This window comes from Protopterus annectens, chromosome 8.part1, assembly GCF_019279795.1.
Source record: "Protopterus annectens isolate FY-2018-M chromosome 8.part1, PAN1.0, whole genome shotgun sequence".
Lineage (NCBI taxonomy): Eukaryota > Metazoa > Chordata > Ceratodontiformes > Protopteridae > Protopterus > Protopterus annectens.
In genome coordinates this window covers 94,660,058-94,687,302 of record NC_056742.1, presented here as the reverse complement: position 1 = coordinate 94,687,302, position 27,245 = coordinate 94,660,058, and the positions used below count along the sequence as shown (strand labels likewise).

Sequence of the window (27,245 nt, the reverse complement as noted above, 5' to 3'; positions counted from 1 at the left end):
AAGGAAATTAAACAGGAGGATTTATGAACATAAATATGATATAAGGAATAATATTAATAATGCTTTATTTAAGCACCCTACTTCTTGTTCCACTTTTGTTGGTTTCAAATTTGCTATTTTAGATAGTGGTGAATCAGACTTAGTTGGGAGATGACTTGAACATAGACAATTGTACTGAAAGTAGAAGCTTAATGGACCTACCACCCCAACCCCTCACCCCCAAACCTCCAGTATTAATAGGTTCATAGGTATGTACTAGTCTAATGGCCCTGGAGCCTTTACAAGCCTAGCCCATAGAATTACCCTGGCATCATGCCACCTGGCCTTAGTTCCCAGTGCCTCTGTCGACTATAGCCACTGGAGTGATCCCCGGGGTGAATTTTCTAATTCCCATCCACTCATAAAGATTTCTCTTGAAGAGGGCCAGTGAGATGCTCTGTTTGACATGTATGGGAAAGTCTATTCCATAACATGGGCAGTCTCTGAGTTATGAACCTGTCCCTACAGATCGTTCTGTTGATTGTGGTAATGAGTATGAGGTCTCTTGAGCATGTGACGCAGAGGGATTGGGATTTCTTTAGATGTAGTATTTCTAACAGAGCTGGGTGTGTAATGAAAGTGTATTTATTGTACCGGTATTAAAATTAAGGGCACTAAAGTTACTAGTTTATAATGTTATAACAGAGAGTTATTTTTAATAACGTTTGAATACCATTTAAATGGGTAAGTGAGAAGAAGGAACAAAGCAGAATTGTTCTTTAATTTTTAGGTTTTAGTATTTACTACCTAGACAAATGACTGAAGTTGTATTGCTGTATTACATTACTTATTATTTACTGAATCCATTTACAAATTAAATTAACTATTTTTATATTCAAGTGTTTACTGCTTTTCACATTTTTAAAAGTTTTTTTACCTATTTATTTACTTATTATTTCAATGTTTTATTTGTACAAGTGGTCATGTCACTTTAAGAAACTCTTCAAGAGCTGCTCAAATATATGTTTTACGTTGCATTACTTAACTGATTTTATTTATTAGCATTTATATACTGATTAGTTTGACCTATGGACGTTTAGTTCTGCTGAAGTCTGTGTTCCAGGCAAAATTGCGGATTCTAATTTTATACCGTTAAACCCATAGGTTTTATAGTTGTATGTGGTGAATAATGACATTAAGGTTAAAAAACAGAATTCTTTTGGCCCCTTGACCATTCCAGCTTTATTCTAATGTATCAGAACTGACAGGGAAGTGACTGGAGGGTTGTTTGGGTAGGCGGCCCTGGGGGGATAGAAGTGAGAGGCTCAGAAATCATATCCAATAGTAGAACAGAAACAGGATTGAAGGGGGCATGGATATCCCTCTCTCTAGGCAGAGAGAAAGCCCTCTCCACTATCTCATAGGCAGACGGTCCACGAGAAAAAGAAGTCAGCAGCACCAGAGCTGAAGACCCCTGTGACAAGTCATGAATTCCCCCAGATTCCTTCTTCGAGGAGGGAGTCGGAACAGAGCTGTTCAGCACTGAAGCACCTAAAGCAAAGGACAGCTTAACTGCATAGTCAACCCCAACCCTCCAGAGCAGGCACTGATGCTTCAGCTCCGACAGTCCTCATGCATCAGTCAGGTGACTCAGGAACTTGGCTGAGTCAAAGAATGACCTGTCTTCAGATCCAATGAGGACATCCCCAAGGATCTTAGATCTGAGGGCTCTGAAATCACAGGATGGATCAAAGAAGGAGATATCAGTATAGGATCAATGGAGAGCAGGCTTAAGAGTCTGATGGCAGATGCAGCCAGGATTATCCCATCTGGACTTGAACTCCAAGGAACTTTCTCATCATTTTATCCACCTCTGCTTCAGACAAGCTCCTGGAAGACCTAAGGGATGATCTGGTAGATGGTGGCTTGGAGTGTCTAATTGGAGTTTCTTGGAGAAAGGGTGAGTCTAGTCAAGAAGAGATCTGCTCCAGTGAGAACCGATGCATCTGGATCCTAGGAGAAGTAAGCTTCGAGGAGGTAGGATCTGAGGGTGTCCAATCTGACTTTTGTGAAATTTTTACAGGAGGCATAGAGGTTGGAGCTGATACATTTGAATGGTTCACAGACCTCTTCTCAGGGTCTTTATCCTTCGGAGCCCATTCAGGCTTCCCTTTTTCAGATCTCTATGATGGGGTTTGAGCCCCAGTAGCTAGAGAAGAAGAGGAGGGAGGAAAACGCTTTAGCACTAATTTATGTCTCCAGTCACTAAGAGCCCTGGAATTAAAACTGGCACAGATAGAACAATCAGTTTCTAAATGGGCAGTGCCCAAACAGTAGATAAAATTCCTACGAGCATCAGAATTGTAAATCTTACGCCCACAGGAAGTGCACTTTTTAAAACCAGTCATTTTACCTACCATTTTGAGGAGCTAAAGGAGAGGAGAAGGAGATTTCAAAAATAGGTATAGGAAAGATTTTTTTTTACACTACAGGACAGAAATACCAACAAAGGTACAAAGAAACACCCTCTAGAGAGCAGGAAAGGGAAGATTATAAGAAAGGAAACAGGAGTACCAACAATGCTACTCAGCAGAGTACCCAAACTAAAAGATGATAGGAAAAAGAACTGCCTAATGGACAGAACCCATAAACTAAAGAGAAAATAAGGGAGATATAAAAGAAAGCTAAAGTAATTTAAAAGAAGAAAACTTACAAACTTGAAAAAAACACCCAAAAGCTTAAGAGAAGATGATCCGTGTCTCAGCGATATGGCAGGAAACTAGATATGAGGTATATTAGGTTAGTAGGCACTATGGGTAAGGGAGGATCTCGAGAGCTGGATCCGTGAATCTAGTAAAAGTGGACAAGCTGGATTTGAGGTCAGAGCCAAGACCTATCAGTTGAAGGATGAATAAAAATGACATCAGATCTGTATATTTTACACTGACCATCCTTGCCACTGAAAGTCCAACTGCAGCAGGCAAATGCTGACAAAAACATTAAACTTTCCTCCAATCATTTGCATTTACCTGTATCTTTATGAGAAGATCCATTAGTGACGTGGACATTGCAGTCATCTGTTCCATCTTCCTGGATCTCAATGGGTGAAGACAGCATTGACTAGAAAAAAGGTACACAATTATAGTTAAACTAACAAAAAATGTGTAACTTCACTTCAACTGTTTATAAGTAGCCACTTTACAACAAAGATTTAACTTGATGTAATAAGAAAGTTAAACAATTATTTCTGGACAAATAATTATCAATATAAAAAGAAAATGTGGCAACAGTAACAGATACTGACTTTAGAAAATGTCAAATAAGAAAGCACTTCCATTGCTTACTAATGTTTCATAAAACCATAAAACACAAAAGCAGTACTGTTTCAGACCAAAAGGTATCCCCTCCATCTCTCCGAGTCATTAAACACTACACAGTGTTGATCTCCACAGCTGAGCATGTAATTGAGCTAAGGTTGCTCAAATTAGAGCATTGCTAAAATGATGCAAGTCAAACAAAATGAGGCGAGTAAGCCTAATTTGTTGCCCAAGGAAGAGACCACACACTAGCCAGTTTGAATCTTGCAAAAATTGAAGGCAAACAGGCTAGTGAGTCTCTGCATGTGGTGGAGTAGCTTGTCAACAAGAACTGCATAGCACTAACATCTAAACCTGCACTGCTGGTGTACAGGGATACAAACCCCAACTACGGCCCAAAAGACCTGAGTTTAAAGAGTGGCTTGTGTTCCTAACAGCACAGGAAATAAACGTAGGCATGTCTACCCAGGGGTTAGCACCTTTGCAGTTAATGCCATGAAGAAGCTGGGGATATCCTGGGGGGGGCAGTTGTCCACAATGAGGCAGCGCTGTGCCTGATGTCGGTGCATGGAAGACACACTAGCATAACACATTATATGCCTTTCTCTGGTCTGTATGGACATTCACTGAGTGGGGAAGTCTTGAGGAGAAAACACCCATGGGCGGGAGTATGTCACTACCCCAGGAAGCCTAAATCTCCTCACCAGCCCCAAACACTGGTTGACAATAGCCCAGGGATGGCTCTGGATAACAAGAGGCCCTAGGAGTAGCTGATGATCAGCTATGGTGAGCCACAAATGCTCTAAAAACAGTTCTCACGTTTATGCGGGGGGGGGGGGGGCCCTCTGCACCCCCACTTTAATATTCTCACTCCGTGATCCCTTATCCCCGCTGTATACAGTACATCAGTGCTTTGGAAAGGAAGCAACAGAGAAAGGAAGATCTCCTGTTCTTTTTTTTTTAAAGGTTGAAATTCAGACACTTTAGAGGTATGAGAGAGATAGACTGGAGAAAATCCAAGGAAAATCAGGTATGTTTCTTTAGTTTTGAATAACGTACCTGTATTTTCTCAGTGCTGTCTCTCGCATACCTCTGGACTGTCAGGATTTCTAATTTTTTTTATTATTTTATTTTTTTATGGTGAAGAAAACTTAAAAAATTATAGAATATAGTAACTGAAAAAAAATCCGGGCGACCGGACTTTTTTCCACCGGTATATGCTCGATTTACAATGGGCATGCTGGCTGGGCTGACCATCAGCATGCTTATTTTTGAATGTTGACGGCCAGTCATTGTATAATATTTGCTAACACATGCAGGGTCCCTGATTTTAGTACTGACCTGAATGCTTGTAGGGGATTTATGAGTGCCATCACCTAATTTGTGGGTGTTTGCTTTGCTCTTTCAGATACAGAATGTGAGCACCCCATTTGAAATCAAGGTACAGACCATCAGCGTTTAGACTGAATATGATATGCAGAAAGAGAAACTTTGACAGGACCTGAGCTACTCAACAACAAAGTGCCTGTCTGATGGTGTTGATGACAGCGTCTCTTCCTCCAAAGGCTGTTTGTGTTGATTCCAACAGTTTCTGATGCATCACCGGATCTATGTAGTTTTGTATAAAACACTATTAGGATGGGTACTGACAAGCATCCCAAGGCCTTCTGGAACACTTGCAGGAAAAAATGCCTCATTAACAGCATCCTGCCTTCTAGAAGAGACTTCATACAGGTAATGATCTCTACAGCTATCCCTGGAAGGTTTTGTTGAGGGGTGGTATTCAGACTGACTTTCGAAGGTGTAGAAAGACTCTAAGGTTTAGAAGGAAATAGTAAGTGTAAATTAATGTATTAATTAGGTTCTTCACAGAGCAGGCTGAGATAAAGTAGTCACCCAGATATGAACATCTGTAGATGCCCTCTACCCTCGGCTGTGCAAAAAGTCATGCTAAGTACTTACTGAAGACTCTGGAAGAATGCAAAGACCAAAGGGCAAAAAAGTAAACTGATAGTGAGAGTTACCATCAATATCTCTCACATACTGCCTCAGCTTTGTGGCTAGGGAGATATGAGGGTATGTATTCTTCATGTTCAAAGGAACTACGAACATCTCTGTCAACAACAGAAGAGAACAGACTGTGGGGGTGAACATATGTAGCTCCTTCACAGTCAAAAAATACTTGGAAGGGAATGAAATACGAGTTTCTAAGGTTCTCTTTTTTGAGGTCCCAGAAACAACTGTGAATTAAAGCAAAAAATCCTTTCTCCATTGCTGGAACTACATATATGGTCTTGGATTTCAGAAAGTACCATACGATGGGCTTGGGCAAATCCAACAGTTTTTTTTTTTATGTAAAGGCTGCATGCCTAAAAAAAGTAGGAACCTGAAATTGGTCCACTGTGGTCAGTGCATTTTCCCAGTTATAAACTCTCACAGCTTTATATTTTAGGCTGAAATTACAACTTACCTTACTCAACTATCCAATGTGAAGAGACACCAGTTCACCCCAAAATGGAATATTCTCTATCCCAGGAAGTTTGGAGGTGGTGAAACAAGAATGTGTGTGTATTGGGAGACCAGGGAAAGATAGCTGAAACTGACAGCTACTAGCAGTAGCACTTATGCACTGGGGGGAAGGGATGGGTTAACTGAAAGGTACAAGCACATGGACATGCATGTGAGTGAGTGGATGGGTGGGATGGAGAAAGGACAGATAGTTGAAGCTGCAGGTTAAAAGCACTAACACAGATGGGGATCTACCATCCTGCTTTCCTCTCTTACCATTTAGCCTTGCCCCTTTATCTATCCATGCTTATTGTTTCTTCTCAAGCGGACTTATTTTTTTATGGTGGTCTGCCATGGACAGCTTACTGTAAAAGGTTCATTCTTTAACTGGGTAACTATCGGAGTAACTTGGTATAAAGAGAAGGAACCATTGCGTAACAGAATGCATAGTCTTAGCCTTGCCTATTTTTAAAAATCTCTCTTTGGAGGGTGCCCAAACAGATGTTCTTTATAAACAGGATGTTTTCTTCTCCGAACATTACATTTTATTCCCTTTTCTCATTTCACCTCCACTCCCTCCCCACATCCCTCTCTTCTCATAACCTGTAAATGTTGTGTGCATAAATACATATATATATATATATATATATATATATATATACACACACACATATATATATATATATATATAGATATATACACACATATACACACACACACACATATATATATATGTATATACACACATATACATATATATATATATATATATATATATATATACATACACACACACACACACACACACACACACACATACATACACACATTTTCCTAATTAAAAACCTTACATAATAGTGTTCACCCATAAATCGTGCTTCTAAATTTTCCTTTTATACCAGATAATTTGCTGTTCCCTCTATATCACTTTATCTTATTTTTCTGTATAATCGAGTACTGTCGATTTACAAATTCATCCTCAACAACTGTTATCAATTTTGCTTTCCAATTTGTGCACATTTTTCTTGATGTACATGTTTTCTGGATTATATACACATATATTTATTGTACTTTTTTCTCAATTTGTACATGTTTCCTTTCTTTTTCTTTCTAGGTAGAGTCTGAAAATGGTCTAGAATAATCAATGCTCTACCCCAGTTAACAAATGGAAATGTGCAAGTAAGAAAACAAAAAAAATAAAATAACCATTCATATCATTAGGTAGGAGCTGAATTCTAAGCCATGGAATTCTAATTACAAGACTACAACACTGGCACAGGCATCTACTGCACTGTATATATTGCAGGCATACAATATATACTAATAATACAGAATATTTTATAACAACATTATATTTTAGACATAGTGTGCTTCCAATCCTGAAAGCAGTCTCAGCAAGCCTGATGCCATGATGGTACTTTTCCCCTAACACAATCATCTGTGATATATTTGGCCATTTCTTAAATGTCTTAATATGCTCAGCTTCACACTGGATCACATGGGTTTCAATGCGGTTTCAATTATTGTGAGTTTCAAGAGAAGAGAAGCTTACTGTTCATGGTAAGTCTGTTTCCATTGTGAGATTGTATTGTTTTGTTTAGCAATTGGCTATCAATGTTGTGCTATAAAATTAATTTGAAATAAAAGTTTTAAATATCTCTAATCATTGTAGAAGTAAAGAAGAAAATAGTATAAACAGTGACAGGTTTAAACAGCGCTTATGGTAACTGAGGAGAAACAGCCAAGTAATGAGACATTGGAATGGCTGAGAAGTGCTGCTGGGGGGGGGAGTGCACCAACGCAGAATGTATAACTGGAAAGTAAAAGGTATTTATTGCTAATGCAGCCTGGAAATTTGTTTGGTTTACTGCATAACGGGGCGGCAAAACTGGTTCAAACAAAATGTCAAAAACATCCGTAAACACTTATATCACCGGCGAAATAGGAGATTTTGGTTCCTTAGTTACAGTGAGAAATTGAAAAAGCAATGACTTACTAATCAATTGAATGTGTTGATGACAAGTCAACTGCCAGCTTTGCAGCTGTATTTAAAGTGTATATACAGCGTTACAACATAATAGTTTACACTTTCACCATATAGCATAACAAAAGGTGCCATAAGGGAATCTAAACTCTATCCACAGTATCATACACTGACTGTATTGTAAATGGCTTGGACATCGTTTTATATTAAAAGAAAGTGTTAACGATAAGGCGTACCCCCAGCAATGAAACAGTTCTTCAACAACTGTATATATTAGTCAGCCTACAGAGTTGAGCTGCTCATGACCTTACTTTCTTTTCTTTTTTAAACAGTGTATTAAAGTATATATATATATACACACATATTAAAACATACAGTTTGTTGTTTAATATACAGTTCATTGCATTCATATATACCATTTTTTAATCTCATATGTTTTTTATATACACTATTTACCATATATATATATTTTTATACATTTATTCAGAAGCTTGTTTTATATAAGCAGGTTATAAGAAAATATGTACTTGTTTATTCTGTATTTGAATTGTTTTTAGACAAAGTGACATTTCCCTTTTAAGTAAGTAATGATATTGCTTTCAATTGAATTGCCGAGACTATAAGAATGGCTTTTTAATTCATTTGTATATTAAACAGACCTGATGAAGCTACTTTTAGCGAAAGCGCTTGTCTGAATAAAATATTTTATTTCATTGAGTACTTTGGAGACTTCATTGGATTTTGAGAAACTTCCATCACGTTTGTATTTCTATGCTTCACTCTCAGTCATCCATAAGTTTTATGGATTACAGCTTATATTATAAAGCTGGTTATTAACCACAGTTTTTAAAGTACATCATAAAGCTGTTTTTGTTTCACTTTCACTCCTGTTGCCCTACTGCACTCAACAGAAACAGATTAATACTGCTATAATCAATTTTATGTACTATTTAATGTTGTATCAGTTCCTTTCCATTAATGCTGCCCATTATTCTGAAAATATCAGCTTGTGTTTTTGTCCATTTGCCATGGGTGATTTTAGAGGCAATAAATGGTAGACAATAGTGACAGAAACTGGTTGTTGACATTTCTCCACCCAAAAGAACTGCCCTGGCCCTCTCTCACGGTCTAAGTTTAAACATTATTATCTCTTTCTACAAACCCTTTTCCCCCATAACCATTCCTTGGGCCATAATGCCACCACAGTCTTCCTGGATTTGATACAAAAATGGTCACTAACCTACAAGAGAGCAGCCCCTTTTAATTTACAAGAGGACAAGAAAACTTTATCGCATAGTATATCTGCATTCCTGCATAATTACAAATGCTGGACAACTGAGGCAACACCCTAACGTAGTCTGCAAAGGACTATCAAAATTAATATTATTATTAAGCAGATTCCTATAAGCAGATATGTACCCTCCCAAAGGGCTGCACAACAGTACATCTTATCTCTACACCACATCTACCACTCCCTTAGCCCATCAAGCTATTTTCTTTCAACTATTTGTCACCTGTACTCTAATATCCCCTCCAATAACAGACAATATATCTTTCCCTCTCTCTCTCTCTCTCTCTCTCCCCTCTCAGCCATTTATCTTCCACCTTTTTCTCTCTCTTCCTTCAGTTCTCCAACTAAGTTATTTCATTACTAATCCCCAGTGAGCCCACACTGCAGCAGTACATGTATCCATTATCTGAATTTTCAACAGTGTATCTACGTGATATTACTTGCCGTTCTGTGATGTTTCATGGATTGTTTTTTTTTCATACACTGCCTGGTGCAACCTACTCCACTTGGACTCACTCTACTCCTCTACCCTGCCCTTAATCCCCACCCAGCCCCACTACATCTGCATTTGCACTCACCTACTACCAATCACACACATCACCACCAACCAACCTCATCTACTACATAACAATTTCCTTCTACAATCCATTGTAATTATTACCACACATTTTTCCTCTCCCATTACAAAATTCTACCTTAGACAACAAAACATCACCACCCACAAACCAATGTAATACAACCACAGACATAAAATCATCACTTCCTTTCACATTACAAAATTCTACCTGAGACACAGAACATCATCACTTCCTTCTCCCTTACATAAAATAACACACAGAGATCATTATCCTACACATTGCTTGCTGAGTCACCATATTCTTATACAATTACCACCACTACAGAACTGCACTACAAATTCTAAACCTAAGTACTTACACTTGCAATACTTTACTACTAAAAGACTTCCACTTAAAAAACTTTACTACTACATCTCCCACTATCCCATACTTTCTCTTCTTATATCAGCTAGCACCCTATCCAACATGCTCCTACACTTAACTGTATTAGTCTTCCTCCTCGATCAGTTAACTCCTTAAGATCCTCTTCACACCCATCCATCATTTCAGCCCCACCTAAACTACTTACAGTACAAAATCCTTCATACAAACTATCATTATAGTCCATAATCTTTACAATACCTCTATACTCTACATCTTTTAAAGTACACAACATTAAAAAAAAATGTATTCATCATCAGAAACAGAAGTAAAGCTATAAATAATCTCCCAGATTCTACCTCTACTCCTTACTAAAACACTGTGGAGACATACAACCTAACCTTGGTCTAACTTCAAAAGAAACCTTTACCAAATCCCCCACTACTCCCACCACTTCAATACTACAAAAAAAATAAATAAATCCACAAATCAAACCGCTATAAACCATAAGCAGCAACCTTAGAAGCATGTTAAACAAGCTGACAAGAAGGTCGTTCCAAAAATTTACTAAAAGGTAAAAAACGAACAAGTACATCCAAGACTTAAAGCGCTTTTCGTTTGCACTAAAGCAAACTTCTTCAGAAGTCCTTGTAGTTAAAATCCTTCACTTTTCTAGTTGCCACTCTTTCTACCAGAAATGCTTAGTTGTGAAAGGTCAACTAGTAAGAGCGGCACGTATTAACACACAATTGTGTGATTTCTTGCGGAATGTGACAGTCCCAAACTTATGTTTCTGAGTCGGGGATACCCAGAGGACCTGACTGATAGGTTGACAGACGAGGTCACTGTTAAAAGACACAATAGGGTCTATTCACCAACTTTAACAGTTAAGCCTCAGGCTGACGTAGGTTTAGTGACTTTACATGAGCCTGTCAATTTAGTAGTCCCTCTCTGTGTTAACAATAACAGGATATCGATCAACAGTGATTCCTGTCTGAAATTTATAACTACATTTTGCAGTGATAGCTACTCAGTAACAGGCATCCTAAAGAAAAATTGGGAGCTATTCAGGACATCACCAGTACTTTGGGACAAACTTGGAGACACACTTTACACAAGTTTTATAAGGGGTAGGAACCTGAAGAATTTCCTTGAGTTAGCAAATTCCCACATCACAAGATCAATTGGTATGTTTAAATGTGAGGCATGTAATTATTATAAGTACACGGTAACATCTAGTACATTTGTGGTCAACAATATGGAATACAAGGTTAGATTTAAGCTCAATTGCCAGTCTAAGTTCATAGTCTATTTAGCAAAATGTAAACAGTGTTTTGCTTTCTATATTGGCAAAACGGAAAGTAAATTTCATGAGAGAGTCTATGAGCACCAGTATGCAATTAAAAAAGGAAAGTTAGACAACGCATTCGCGAAGCATGTACACTCTTTCCCTAATCACGCTTTTACTTTTATGGCTATAGACCAAATAGTTCCATCCATAAAAGGAGGCCCGTTGCCAATTCTTTTGGAAGAATTGGAAATGGCATGGCAAATTAGACTTAAAGCATGTAGACCCCTGCTTTGAATGATTTGTGCTCTATAAGTTGTATTTTGAAAAATAAAAACTTGAGTAGATAGCATATTACCAGCATATAATACCATGTCTAAATGACATGGGTTAAAAAAAAAAAAAGTTTTGCCAAATATATGACCTACCAGTGTCAATGATTTCATTGAATTTTATGCTTAAACTGGTTGCCATCTATACAATAGGTTGTTTCACTGTTGTTTCATGCCATACTTATCGTTAGTAATCCTTTACATGTGTGTCTTCCAGTAAGGTTTTATGGTAAAGTAAAACATGTGTGTGACATCTTTGTAAAAATTACATTTTTGTGTTTATTAGGGTAATATTGTTTCCTTTTAGTAGCGGTTTCAAGTGTTACAACTTTAAGTTGTTCATTGCCGTAAAGGTAATGTGCCTGTGATGTCAGCAGTGCTGCAATTTAAATTGTGGCGGATTTTAACTACAAGGACTTCTGAAGAAGTTTGCTTTAGTGCAAACGAAAAGCGCTTTAAGTCTTGGCTGTACTTGTTCGTTTTTTACCTTTTAGTAAATTTTTAGAACAACCTTCTCGTCAGCTGTGTTTTTTGTTTTACAAGTTCTTTACACGTCAGCGTATTCTATGTTAAACAAGCTACCCGATTTACATGCTTTTATATCCCATCATACCCTAGAAATACTAGTTACTACAGAAACCTGGCTAAATTTCTACAGTAAAGACAAAAAACTAATTCCACCAGGATACAGCATACTTGGAGTACATCATTCAAACAAAAAAGCAAGTACAGTAGCCATTTTTTATCCTAGCCATCCCAACCTCTCACCTTATCATCAGAGTCACCCCAATTCAATAAAGCAGAAGTTCTAATCTCCATCCTAAAACTTAACCCCCACAAAAGTCTGTGCATGACTGCAGTATGCATCACTCCTGGGAATAACATATCAATACTCAAAAACATTCTATCCTTAGGTTCATAGGATGATACTAGGCTATTGGCCCGGAGGCCCTTATAAGCTAGCCAAGAATTTTACCCATGTTCCCTCAACGTCAGCACCTGCTTCTCCTGTCCAGAAGGGACACAGATAGGATCCCAGGGGTGTATTTTCTGTTTCCGATCCAGTCGTCCAGGTTCCTCTCAAAGAGGATTAGAGAGGTACTCTGCTTGACATGGAGAGGGAGTCTATTCCACAAATGGGGGTGTCTTTGGGAGACAAATCTGTCCTGCCAACAAGTTCTATTAATGTCACAGACCAGGCTAAGGCCTTGTGTATGGGTTGCTCGAGTGGAATTTGTCTTATGAATATGAAGCAACTCCATCAAGGCTGGGTCCGAAATGGCCTTATATGCCAGACACAGGTCACCTCTGAGCAGTCTGCATGAGAATAAGAGGGACAGGGCTTTTAGCCTATCTGTACAGAATAGGTGTTTGCGACCCTGGATTTTCTGTGGTCTCTCCAACTGCTGCATGTGCCTGGCAAGGTACATGCCGAAGAGGGGACTGTACTTGATAATGGGTCAGATAAGGGAGGAGTACAGGGATGGTATGACCTCCTTGTTCCTGGATGAAATACCCTTATTTATGAGGTGGGTCACATAGAAAGTCTTCCATACAAAGGAGGCAACGTGGTGGTCAAAGTGAGGTTGCTATCAACCTGGGTGCCAAGTCCCTCAAGACTGATTGCGTGCTTAGTACATTGTTATTAATGTGATAATTAGTGGGGATGCTATTTTCCCCAAAGGGGATAATGATGCATTTGTTGGTATTCATTTTGAGGCCATGCTTCTGGCACCAATCATTAGTGTGTTTAAGGCCCTCTTGGAGGATGTTCACATCACTAGGGGAATTTAAGATTGCACCCAGCTTGCAGTCATCTGCAAACTGTCAGCCACAGACCACTTGTTTTGGCTTGCACTTCAGAAAAGTATATCGCGAGCAGCAGAGGCTCCAAGAACGATCCTTGGGGTACACAGCTCGTTACAGGTCTACAACTAGAGGTGGCTTCTCCTACTTTGAGTGGGTTCTATCAGTGAGCCATTTAGCTACCCATCTGGTAACATATGGGTTGATGTCTAGCTGACAGAGTAGATCTATTATGCCCGAGTGGGAATAGTGTCAAAGGCTTTGGCTAGGTCAGGGTAGGAAGTGTGCACCGTCTTCTCCTTGTCCATGGCTTTGGTGACTGTTTCAAAGAAGTCAACCAAGTTTAACAGGCATGATCTGCCTTTGACAAAACCAAACTATGTGGGGTCAAGCATTTGAAGGTTGCCAATGTCCTTGTTTATAAGGTCCATGATAATGCATTCCATGGCCTTGCAGATCAGGCTAGTTAAGCTGATGGGCCTATAACTGCCTGGATCATTGGACGCTCCACCTTTGTGTAGAGGGATGACAGTGGCTGTCCTCCATTCAGCTGGGATGAAGTCGGTGCTTAGGCTTTGGTTGAATAGGATGTCTAATGGAGCTGACAGCTCATGCCCAAGTTCATGTAGGATACAGCCAGGGATGTTAACGGGTCCCATGGAGACTATTTTTTGCCTTTGAGATGGTATTAAGGACCCTGGTGATGAGGGGAGGGGGGCAGGTGCTGGGGATGTCCTGGTTTACTGATGGTGGGGACAGGGGGGTAAAGTTTTCACTGAACCTGTCTACCAGCATGTTGGCTATATTTATGGTGTTTGTGTATGTGGTGTTACTGACCACCAGTTCAGGGAAGATTTGGGTGTTACCTTTGAGATTGTGGACATATGTGAAAAAGGCCTTGTGATTGTCCTTAGTGTATGTGGCCAATTTGGACTCGAATTTAGCCTTAGAGGATTTCACCAGTGACTATTTGCTTGTTCAGACAAAGAAGAGACTGCTTCCAACTTGGCACCTGCTCCTTTTTGGTCCTGGACAGTAATTTTTTTTCCTTTTATTACAGAGTTTGTTTATTGTTGCTGTCCAGCAGACAGGTTTACTCTTCCTTGAGGAAGATGATTTGGTCCTGTCAGGTATTGCTGAGTCCATACAGCTATGTAGGTGTTCATAGAGTGTTTTGGTGTAGGCTTGGACATTAGTACTAGTTCCAGCTGAAGGGATGGTGGTTGTGAAGCTGCTTATACCTGCTCTGAGGAAATGTAGTCAGCTTTGGAAATGTTTTTTCTTTTGACCATGAAAGGGGGGGGGGGGTCAAGGGAGATGGTGACTTCAAAAGTGATCACTTTATGGTCAGATCTTACCAATGAGGATGACACTGCAGGGGTACTACAGTGGCTACTCATGTTTGTTAGGAACAGGTCCAGGATATTTTCACCTCTCGTAGGGGTGTTGACCAGCTGATCCAGTGCACTGGCATTGACAAAGTCGAAGAATCTCTGGGCATTCATGTTTGGGCTAGAACAGGTCTTCCACTCTATGGTTGGGTAGTTAAAGTCACCCAGGATCAGGGTAGAGGGTTGAATCTTGATTGATTCAAGTAAGTCCAGATAGGTGGAGTGGGCACCCTGAGTTATGGCTGGGGGTCTGTAACTAGCTATGATTTGAATAGGTGTTTTGTCAACAGTTAACTGCACTTGGAGTGTATCCCGTGCATCATACCGTTAGACCTGCCTGGAGGTGTGTGTGTCTTTGATAAATACTGAAACTCCACCTCTTTTTGCTTTGTAGCCCTCCATTTGGGGTCTGAAAGTATAGTAGGAACAGTAACCTGGTGAGGCTGGGGTGCTCTCCACAGCTTTGAAGCAAGTTTCAGTGACTGCACAAATGTCAGTATCCTCCACGGCAAGGAATGCTTGCTATGAGTGCAGTTTCATGCTACGATTCCTACTGTTTAGCAGCATGACCTCTAAATTTCATTTAGAAGAATTTTTCATGTTGGTAATATTTTGGTATCGACTTTGCCTAAAAAAGGCACTGTGGGAGGGGCAAGAGCCTTTGCCATAAGCTTGATGCCCAGGGGAGACAGGTAAAGGCCATCTCTGGCAAAGCATTGTGGTCTGTCAATCATGTCCTCCCAGGGTGTCAGGTACTGGATCCCCTTGGAATGACACCAGAAACTAAGCCAATTGTTAAAGTCAATCACTTTCTGTTTGTATTGAGGCATCATTCTGGGTGATGGTAGGATGCTGCTTAAGGCTAGGGACATACCTGCCGGGGACAAATTCAGCAAGCTCAATCATGTATCTCTTCATACAGTCCAGAGAGGTACGTCTCAAGTCATTCAGACTAACATGGACTATAACAGAGTCATAACAGTACCTGTTGTTATGAGACTTGAGTGTGTGTATGATATGGTGGATTCTAGTTTGTGGCTGGGCCTTAGAGGCTGTGAGACACAGGCATCTCTACTGTGTGTGATGCTTGGTGCTGTGGGTTATGATGTGCCTGTGTGTTTTTGCTTCAGAGTTCTCTTTTGTTTTGGCATGTTTTTGTTGAGAACCCTTGCATATGTAACAGTGTGTTGTACAATTGTGGGTGGTGTTAGTGGTGTGGTGTTTGTGCTTACAACCTTCTCAGTGCCAGATGTACAGGCTTGTGAGTGAGATAGCAAGGATTCTAGGTTCTTAATGTAATTGCATCTGTCAAACATTGTGTTCTTAGGTGGTAGTAGTAGAGGGTTGTCTGTGTACATAAGGCAGTTGCTACACTGTCTCAGGATGCTCATATCAACCAGACTAGCAGGAGAAACCACAGGAAATTGTCCGTCCACAGTTATTAGAATCTGTGGAAGAGAGGACAGGGATCGTAAATTGGGTACTATGTGAGGAGAGTAACTATAGGTGTGAGTAGGGCTGGATAAAATCAATACAGTAGTTGCAGGAGAGGGTCGCACTTACACAGGAGTGCTGGTTAGGGAAAAATGCAACTGGGATATCTCACAAAGGGTTAAAACAGTGCAGCAGTGGTGCACAATGGGCAAACATGCACAAATGCATGCAAATGCTGGGTTTAAATACCACAAAAACCAAAGTAAAATAGACACACTGGAATTGACCAATCAACCCTTGTCCCGGAGCTCTTAGCTCAACACCTTATGTCAGACCTGTTCCAACCAGTTCATGTACTCCCACTAAGTGCAGACAGGCCCTGGCCAACAAAAGATGGCATAGCAGGAAGCACAGGAATCACACAAACAGATCTGGATACAGAAAAACCTGTAAGTAGACTATGCTAAACATATTTACTCTCTGTTTAGGTTGATTTAACACAGGAGAACAGATACACACTTAAACAAACAGTAGCAAACAAGAGTAAAATGATTTAAACAAATTAACCAATTAATCAATAAACAAGCTCAAAACTGAGCCCTGTTCCAACAGTCTTCCAACAGTCTTCAATCAGACCAGTTCTAACTAGACACTCCTGCCACTAGGGTGCAGGGGAACCCTTTCCAAAAAAAGATGGCCTGGACGAGTGCTCAAGTTATACAAACAGAGATGGATTTAGCAGGTCTGACTCTAGTCTATGCTACAGCAAACAACGAGCACCAATTTCAGAAAGAAACAGTTCAAGTAAGCAGGCACAATACGCCTTCAACCAGCAATTCCCAGCTCAGAAGGGCAGAATCTACCCTCTCCTCCCACAAGAGTATAGACCACAAACCTTCTTAATGTAAAATAACTGGCATGAAGCCCAAGTGCTTAAACCAGAACTAATACACTTTTAGAACAGCAGACACTAAAGCCTTCAACCAGCAATTCCCAACTCAGAAGGACGCAAGATACCTCTCCTGCCACAAGAATGCAGACCACAAACCTTCTTAATGTAAAACAACTGGCCTGAAGCCCAAGTGTTTAAACCAAAATGCTTAGAATAATAGTTATAATCTAATCAGGCTACTAACAAGCAGCAGTAAATGCAGCAGAATAAATGCAACTGAGTACTTTTAAGAACAAACAGCAAAAGCAAAATAAAGTGCAATTTCTTATGCTAAGTGGGAAGGGATGAAACACGATAATTCAAGGTTGAGAAACTAATGGGTGGGCCTTCCCAAATGATCTCTCTCTCCTCGGTAGAATAAGCTGATGAGATGGAACTGGTAGGAGTGTCCAAAATGAGATTTATAACAGGGACAGGCTACTCAAAAGCCACCAAATTTAAGGACACAACAAGGACTGGGTGGGTGACAGGGGGAACTCTTAGAACTCCAACAGAACAGAAAACTTAAAACAAATGTAATACTAGAATGAGATACAAAATAGAAGTGATCAAACCTTAAACAAGGAGCTTCAAATCAAACTTAAATGCAGAGATGAGTAATATTCAGTGTAATGCAGACCACAAAAAAACTTTGACTAACCACAGATATTTCTAAATAAAAGTGACTTTAATATCGAATGACTCCAAGTTAACTCTCACATCCCAACAGTCAGCATACATCTTTATGGATTTAAACAACTTATAGACACCTCAACTAGATACAACAAATCCACAAACAGAGCATCAATACTAGACTGGATGCTAACATCACACCCCAATAACATCTCTAAGACAGGTACCCTATCTCACACACTTAGTGATCATCTGCTCATGTTTGTCAATAGGACCTCAAATCACTTCCCAAAAAAAACAAATTTAAATTAATGCGCAACGTAACAAAGTTTAATGCACTAATGAGATAAGACAGTCAAATTAGACCTGGCTCCATGGCTGTCTCATAACACTAGTGTCTTAATGAAATAGAGGGACAAAGCCTGGAAAGTACTGCAAATTATAAAAGCACAAGAAAACCAACATTTCAAGCATCTAAGAAATAAAACAAAACATAGTAGAAGACTAGACAAAAAAAACCCCACTACCATTGCACACTACAGAAACTCATGAAATCAGTTTTAGACCATTTTGTGCAGCCATACCAAACCTGTTACATCTACGCCATAACACACAATCAAATCCAGTCCCTAACAACACTTTGGCAGAATTAGTTGAGAAATTCAACAATCACTTTATACAATTGATCACTTCTGTACTCAAAAAAAAAAAAAAAAAAAAAAAAAAAACTTAACCTCTGACCCCTTTGCCATAGTGCAAATCTAACCAAGAACACACCTCACTTAAACCTGTTTCTACCACACTCATAAAACTGCTCCTCAAACTAAAAAACACCTCCTTACCTGCAGACAGCTTGCCATCTGAATATCTAAAAATAGCAGCAGAGGTATCACTCACCCCTTTAACCCTTTTAATAAATAGATCCTTCGCTAAATATCATGTTCACACCATCTGGAAAAAAGCCTATATACTACCACTACATAAAGAAGGGTCATCCAGCGACCTATCCAACTTTAGGCCTATTGCAATATTACCTCCCATATCCAAAATTCTTGAGAAATGTATCCAAAAACCACCCCTAGACTATCTCATTACTAATGATCTTCTCTCAACTACACAACATGGCTTTCAAACAAACCACAGCAGCACCAACACAACACTATTACAGTTTACTAATACTATCAATACAAACAGAAATTCTGGAAACCTGGTGGCTTTTGAAATTCTGGAAACCTGGTCTCTTTTATACATCTAGACCTATCTAAAGCCTATGACACTGTATCACACCACCTTTTATTACAAAAAAACTTTCTTCTCTTGGCCTTTCACTCCCCCTTCAGATTCCAAGCTGTGAAATAGCACGCTCAATACTCCTTCCTGCCAGTCAAAGTTGGAGTTCCACAGGGATCCATACTAGGGCACTACTATTGAATATATTTATAAATGATTTCCACATTGCAGCCAAACATGCTACACTAATACAATATGCGGAAAATTCAGCTTTCATTTGCTCGGTCCCTACTCCCTAAAAAATTACAAGTCATTCAAGAAACCTTCACATCCATAGAACCCTGGTTAGATAATTCTCACCTCGTATTCAATCCCAGTAAAACCAAACTTCTCTTTATTCCTAAGCCCTACTCTCAAAACAAAGAACACTAAGATTATTTCCTCTAACAATATCAAGATAGAGGTGGTCCCCCACATTAAACACTTGGGTGTCATACACCTATGAAATTTGGTCCACACATCCAAACAGCAATTAAAAAGACGCGCCAAAAGCTAGGTCTGCTGTACAGAGCAAAACCATATCTCACAGATAAAGCCAGGGTAATAGTCACAAAAACTAATTTACTACCCACTTTATTATATGCATTCCTGATCTTTACAAATCTACCAGTACTCCAGAAAACAAAACTTGATAAGTGCTACAACAAAATTGTGTAACTTGCCACAAACTCTTCTTGCCTCACTTATCCCTCTCATGCCCTCAAAATGGTACACTAGGTAGAACTACCCAACATGTTGCACAGATCCTAGTTTGTAATCATACATAATTTAATATATAAAACAAACGTGTCCATACATCAAAATGCTTAATCCAGCCCTATAATCCAACAAGAGTATTAAGATCCACGGTTAATCAGTACTATCCATCACTAAATCTCAAAACACTGCTGGGGGCATACTCTACATCTCCAAGATTTGGAGCCAAATACCTCCTTCTCCTTAGGCATATTAAAGAACCTCAACCTGATACATCACAGCTCAAACAACACCTAAGACAATCCTGGATATGTGAACGTCTTTTCCCTGGTTAAAAGTACATGCACATCCACACACTCGTACTGAACCTCGAAAAAACTCTTACTTAGAAAGAAGCTCATGAAATACTATGTGGAATTTTTACTTTGAAAGTAACTTATAAAGTAAATTACTGTTTTATATAAAAAAATTCTGTTTAATGACTACTAAATACAAAAGATACCTGCTTTGTTTTTGCAACTTAACTGATTAGTGTCTGACATATGCAAAAACTACTACTTTTTGTAACTACACTTTAGTGTAGCAAACATATATACTATGTACAAATTCCATATATATCTAATGTTCTTTAGTGTTCCCTATATAACACATCCATTTTCTTTCCTCTCTGTGATTGATACATAACCTGTACACTTTAAAATTATGCAGTCTTTATAATCGTAATTTATATAATCTTGTAATTGTGTTTATTTATGTATATAGTCACGTGGAGCTTTTCTCCCCAGACCTCCGCTGAAAAGGGGCTATTGTGCTGTCAGACTATCCCGGTCAACAAATGTAAAATAAATAATGTAAATGAGCTCCAAATATCTTTTTAGAGTAGCATAAAGGCTCTTAAACCCCAGTTTAAAATGGTTACTGATGAGGTTTACAACCTCCTTATATAAAATGTCCCTAGAAGAAAATCAAAGGAAGAATATCATTGCTGGCACTTGAGCTCACAGAAAAGAGAAGATCTAGTCAATATCATTCAAGTTTTCCTCTCCTAGATTTAACTTTAACTTCATCTAAATTATAGTGCTTATCAATTATCGATTAAGTGCTGAACAAATAAACCAAAAAAAAATGGAAAGTAATAGACAATGACAAAACTATAAAAATATAAATGATGATGCAGCAAGTTTAGGTTAAATAAAGTCAGAAAAAAAATGAGTTACACAGAGAAACTACAAAAATATATTCTGTATTATGCAGACTACAACGAATAAAGTACAGATATGTTAAAATCTTATCATAACAGTAGATTCCTTCTCTTCACTGTTGCAGTATTCTTTATTACAGGGATCCCCCTGCCATGGACAACCTGATGTCCAGCCAGTATACTAAAGCATTATGTTGTTATAGGGGTGCCGTACGTCACGCACATGCTCCCTGCTCATGGCATAGGGCATAAAGGTGACATATGGACGTCCATACCTAAGAACTGAAGAGCCCCAGGAAGAAAACAGGTTCATAGCGGTTTACTAGGCTAACGACCACAAGGGCCTTTCTAAGCCTAGCCATGCATCCCAAATCTCTGACAAAGTTCTGATACCCTTGATAAGTCTAAGTATGGGCCTGGGAGATGAACCATTACAATGTGTCCATTAGAGACATAGGTGCCAAACTAGGGATAAATTTCTGGTTTCCCATCCAATTGTCCAAGTTGCACTTGAACTGAGTTAGGGAGAAACTCTGCTTCACATGGATGGGGAGCCTGTTCCATAGAAGCGGTAGTCTCTGGGATACATATCTATCTTTCCAGCAGGTCCTATTTATATTGGTGGACATGCAGGAGGTCCAACAGAGTAGGCTCTGATAATGCCCTGTACGCCAAGCATAGATCTCCTCTCAAAAGCCTGTAGGAGACAGAATACATGGATAGGGCTGTGAGGCAGTCTGCATAGGACATTTTACTTACGCCTTGTATTCCTTTACTGAGAAACCTCTGTGGACATTCCATTTGTTGGATATACCTGGTAAGGTACATACCAAAGGGGGCATCGTACTCAATGATAGGTCTGACAAACGCTGAATACAGTAGAACAATGACTTCCTTTGACTTAGATGCCATACCTTTGTTTATAAGTTGCACAGTACAGAATGATTTCCTCATCACTGTAGACACATGATGGTCAAAGGCTAGATTACTATCTCTGTATGTCCCTAAGTCCCTGACTACTAGGTCAACTCCAAGGGGTGTGCTGTCAATATGATAGTTTTTTTTGGTTATAGAGTTTGTTAATTGTTGCTTAGATCTCTGTTGAAACTGCTGTCTCACTGTTCTGAGAGACTGATCTGCAAATATACAGAGCTGAGTATTTTTTTTGGTTTTAGAGTTTGTACTGTTAGTTGTTGCTTAGTTCTCTGTTGAAACTGTTTTCCCCACCCCACCCTCTATTTTCTGCCGTGTCTTCAGTTGGTATAACTGTTTTTTACAGCTTGTGTGTTATCTAACTCAAGGATCACTTGCATAAAATTTGCCCCGTTAGTAACAGCCTGCATTTAATTGCTGGAACCTGTGTTCTGAGAGACTTCCTTTCAGACTATCACGAAGGGCTTTTCATCCAGAAAAAAGGAGGTCATTGTCCCACTGTACTCATCCCTCATTAGACCTATTATAGAATACAACGCCCCATTTGGTATGTACCTCTCAAGACATCTGCAACAACTGGAAAGGCCTCAGAAATACCTCACTAAAAGAATCACAGGCCTAAAGCAGATGCCCTACGCTGACCGCCTTAAAAAATTCCAGCTATACTCTGTCGCATATCGTCTACTCAGAGGCGATCTCTGCTTAACATACAAGGCCATGTCAAACCCAGAGCTGTTGGACATGCTACACTTAAAGAAATCCCAATCCCTCAGAGCTACACGCTCTAGGGATCTAAACCTTGTCATCACAATAAACAAAACATGCTGGAGGAATAGGTTCCTGACCCAGAGACTCCCCAGACTCTGGAATAGATTGCCCATACATGTCAAGCAGAGTGCCTCTTTGGACCTCTTCAAGAGGAACCTTGACGATTGGATGGGAGAAAGGAAATTCACCCCAGGGATCACGTCAGTCGCCCTGCTAGACAGGGGTCCAGGAAAGTAAATAATGTGGGAAGAAATAGCCAGGGAATTGTTATGGCTAGGCTTGTATAGGCCCTAGGGCTGATAGCCTAGTACCAACCTATGAACCTATGAATCTGCAAATATACAGAGCTGAGTATATTTTTTTTGTTTATAGAGTTAAATTGTTGCTTACATCTCTGTTGAAACTGTTGTCTCCCTGTTCTGAGAGACTGATCTGCAAATATACATAGCAGAGTATATTGTTTTTGTTTTAGAGTATGTACTGTTAGTTGTTGCTTAGATCTCTGTTGAAACTGTTTTCTCCCAGCCACCCTCCCTATTTTTGGCTTGTAGTTTAAATTTGGTGGCTTTTGCAGTTGACCGCCTCACTGCAGATTTCATCTGGGACACTCCCCCAAGTCCCATCTCTTTACCACATTCTACCTAATAAACTCTTTCTGCACTTGCTTTTAGTCCTTTTTAATTTAACTGCATTTTTTAAACTGTGTTTGGTCTAATATTGCTACATACTCAAGTGTGGTAGCTTGCACTGCATGTGAATTGTTTTTACTACTGTTTTTGCTACTTTTCTGTAAAAAAAAAAAAAAAACCTGTAAGTCTGTTTTGTACCTTTCCTGCAACTAGGGTTGCCAGCTTTCTTTGTGGCTAAAACCAGACTAGGGTCACACCCCTCGCATCACCCATAACTCCACCCATTCCCACCCCCTCTTCCCATCCATGCTCCACCTATTTTGTGACATCACCATGACATCAGCTGATGGGAATGCCCTCTTTTTCTGTTCCGGATGCCTGCTTTCAGCCGATTTACTATGCTTTTTTGTAAAAAAGCTTAGTAAATCAGCCAGTTTAACAAACACTGATAGTCTGTTTCCTTTTGTGAAACAGAATACTGGAGTTTGTAGTGTTTTCTTGACTACCAGAGAATTGATTTGATTTGTGGGTAGTCCAGTACATCTTCTAAACATAAATCACAGTCATAGTCCCCTAATACTCTTCCATCATCTTATATCTCAATAACCTAGTGAAAAGTACCAATAAAGGATCTGCCAATGTCTTGACAAGTTTCCCAAGTACCCAGTCAGAATTCCATTTAGTGCTAGAACTTCAGTCTCCCAAGTCAAGACAATTCCAACATCAACCCATCCACAGTAGTGAATCCCATCAATCCAGTACTTCCCTTGCCCAAGCCTCTATACCCTGGCATGCTGTCTCCCTCTCCTTATGCCGTTTGGTAAACTGCCAAAAGTACAGTTTTGTACCTACCATAAATGTAGATGTTCGAGGATCCACATTGCTGCAGTCCTAACTATTGGGTAGTCCGCTGTCCAGTCGGCCCGAATACCAAAGTATATGGCTGACGTCGGTCACGGCGCATTAGACTGACGTCAGTACGTCAGGGTACTAATGCGCATGACCGACGTCATATCCTCAGTCTTTTCTTGCCCCAGATGTCAGAAGACCCTAAAAAGACAAGGCCAAAACCAAAACACACCAAACATACCTGCACCAAAAACATATACAATATATACAAAGGTACCAGAAAATAATCTCACCTACACAACCACCCCTAAACACAGACGGGAAGGAGGGAGGGTAAATTGGACTGCAGCAATGTGGATCCTCGAACATCTACATTTATGGTAGGTACAAAACTGTACTATGTTCTTCATTCCACATTGCTGCAGTCCTAACTATTGGGTAGAATCCCAAAGCAGAGGTAAGGGAGGCTGGCAAATCATAAGGAAGCAGGAGCTGATAACATGCCTTGCAAAATAGCTGTGGCAAAACCAGCCCTAGACTTAGAGTAGAGAGGAAGGTGGTAATGCTTAGAGAAAGTATGCACTGAACTCCAAGTAGCTGCCTCCAAAATATCCTTAGTTGCCACCCCTTAGAAATGCTGTTGAAGTGGCAGTAGCCCTAGTGGAATGAGGCCTAATCCCAGCTGGAATCTCTTTGCCATGATGGGAATAACAAAATGCAATGCAAAACCCAATCCACCTAGAAATAGTTTGTTTTGACACAGGCTTGCCCTGCGAACTCAAAGCAAAAGAAACAAACAACTGCTGAGACTTTCTAAAATCCTTAGTCCTGCTTAAATAATAACGCAATTGCCTGTGTACATCTAAAGTGTGCAAAATCTTTTCCCCTTTATTTTGGGGATCTGCATAGAAAGTAGGCAAATGAATAGTTTGGTTTAAAGCCACACTAGAAACCACCTTAGGCATAAAGGAAGGATTAGTGCGTAATGATACCCTATCCTTATGAAAAATCAAAAGGCTCAACCGCCATAAGGGCCTGTAACTCAGAAACCCTTCTTGCAGAAGTAATGGCCAACAAAAAAGCAGTCTTCCATGACAAGTATTTCAGGTCAGCAGTAGCTGCAGGCTCAAAAGGTTGTAGAGTAAGTTTCTCCAACACAAAATTGAGATCCCAAGCAGGAGTAGGAGCTCTACGTGGGGTCTTATATTCTTTGACCCCTGAAGAAATTGCTTGAATAAAGGATGTGAAAACAATGGTGGGTCACAATCATAGTGAGCTGAAATTGCTGCAGCATGAATCTTAATGGAAGAGAAAGACAAACCTTTGTCCAATAACTCAGTAAGATATTGAAGAGCCACACTCAAATTAGGCTCCGAAATCTCCAAATTCTGTGCTGTAGTCCAAAATAAAAATCTCTTCCATTTTTCTGCATACACTTTCCTTGTACTAGGTCTTCTGGCTTCCATAATCACATTTAAAACCTGTTGAGGAAGTTGAGACCTGCTGTCTTTCAAAACAGAATATGCCAGGCTGTTAGATGAAGAGTTTGAAGCTTGACATTGAGCAGATGACTGTCCCTCTGAGACAATAGGTGTGGAATCAAGGGTAAAGGCCATGGAGGCTTCCTTACCAGACTCCTCAGTAATGGGTACCAGTGCTGCCGAGGCCAATCTGGAGCTATTAAAATCATCCTTGGCTTGTCTTGTCTGACCTTTAGAAGCACCTTTGGGAGAAGAGGCAGAGGTGGAAAAGCATACACATGAAGATTTTTCCAACTGAAAGAAAGAGCATCCACTTTCCAAGCTGTGTGATGAAATCCCTTCTGCAAAACTTTGGCAGCTGGTGGTTTAGTGGAGAAGCGAACAGATCTATGTCTGGAGTTCCCCATGACACTGTCAATTTTGAAATACGTGAAGATCCAGTTGCCACTGGTGGGGATCGATGATTTGTCTGCTTAGCACATCTGCTAAGGAGTTGTGTGCTCCGGCAGAAACCTTGCCTGAAGAGTTAGTTGCAAGCTGAGCGCAGTCTCCCATAAAATCATTGCTTGCCTGCACAATGGGTAAGAATGTGTTCCCCTTGTTTGTTGATGTACCACATGACAGTTGTGTTGTCTGTTAGAATCAACACCTGCCCTGGAAGAAGTAACTCCTTGAAAGCCATTAATGCAAACTGGACTGCTAACATCTCTTTCATGTTGATATGTAGATGCTGTAGTCTGGCAGGCCACTTGTCTTGTATCCACTTTCCATCTAGATGAGCTCCCCAAGCAATGTCTGAGGCATCTGTCGTTAGAATCTGACTTGCCTCTGGCCGGGTCACAGAGAGTCCCTTGTTTAGGTGACATTCCTGAGCCCACCACAAAAATTCCTTTTGAATGCAAGGTATTATTTGAATGACAGTGTCCAAATCCTGGCAGTGCTGTGTCCATAGATTTTTGAGATACCATTGTAGCTTCCTCATATGCAGTTTGGCATTGGGAAGCACCAGAATACAAGATGCCATGAACCCTAAGGCTTGAAGGACTGTCCTTGCAGTCAGCCCGGACTGAAGAGATAAGTGATGGAAGTAACTGGAAAGATTCTTTTGTTTGTCCGGGGTTAGAAAGGCCATCTGGGCTGCTGTATTCAGTCTCACACCCAGAAAGCACATGTCTTGAGAGGGTACTAGACTGGACTTTATTTCGTTCACAGAATACCCTAGGCATCTTAGCACTGCTATGACAAATTCCAAATGATGTAGAAGGTCTTCCTTTTCTTGAGCCAGAATCAGGCAGTCGTCCAAGTAAGGATAGATTTGAATTCCTTTTAGCCTGAAGTAAGCTATCACTGGAGCCAGAACCTTTGTGAATACTCTGGGCACAGTAGATAAGCCAAAGGGCAATGCAGAGAACTGATAATGAGAATTTCCAGCTCGAAAACGCAGATACTTTCTGCAACTTAGTCTTATAGGCACATGAAGGTAAGCTTCCTTGAGATCTAAAGTTACCATCCAGTGATCTTTGCCCAGTAGAGGTAAAAGCTGTTGTAACGTCAACATTTTGAACT

The 27,245-nt window shown here is 39.9% G+C and overlaps 1 protein-coding gene across 1 annotated transcript in view; it reads right to left on the bottom strand.

Moving 5' to 3' along the window:
• The window catches only part of PIEZO1 (piezo type mechanosensitive ion channel component 1), a 3,550,337-nt gene that overhangs the window by 1,667,454 nt on the left and 1,855,638 nt on the right, over positions 1-27,245 (bottom strand). Inside the window, exon 10 of the mRNA XM_044081575.1 lies at positions 3,009-3,099. Coding sequence (XP_043937510.1) covers positions 3,009-3,099 — 91 coding nt within the window. The remainder of the gene's footprint in view (positions 1-3,008; positions 3,100-27,245) is intronic.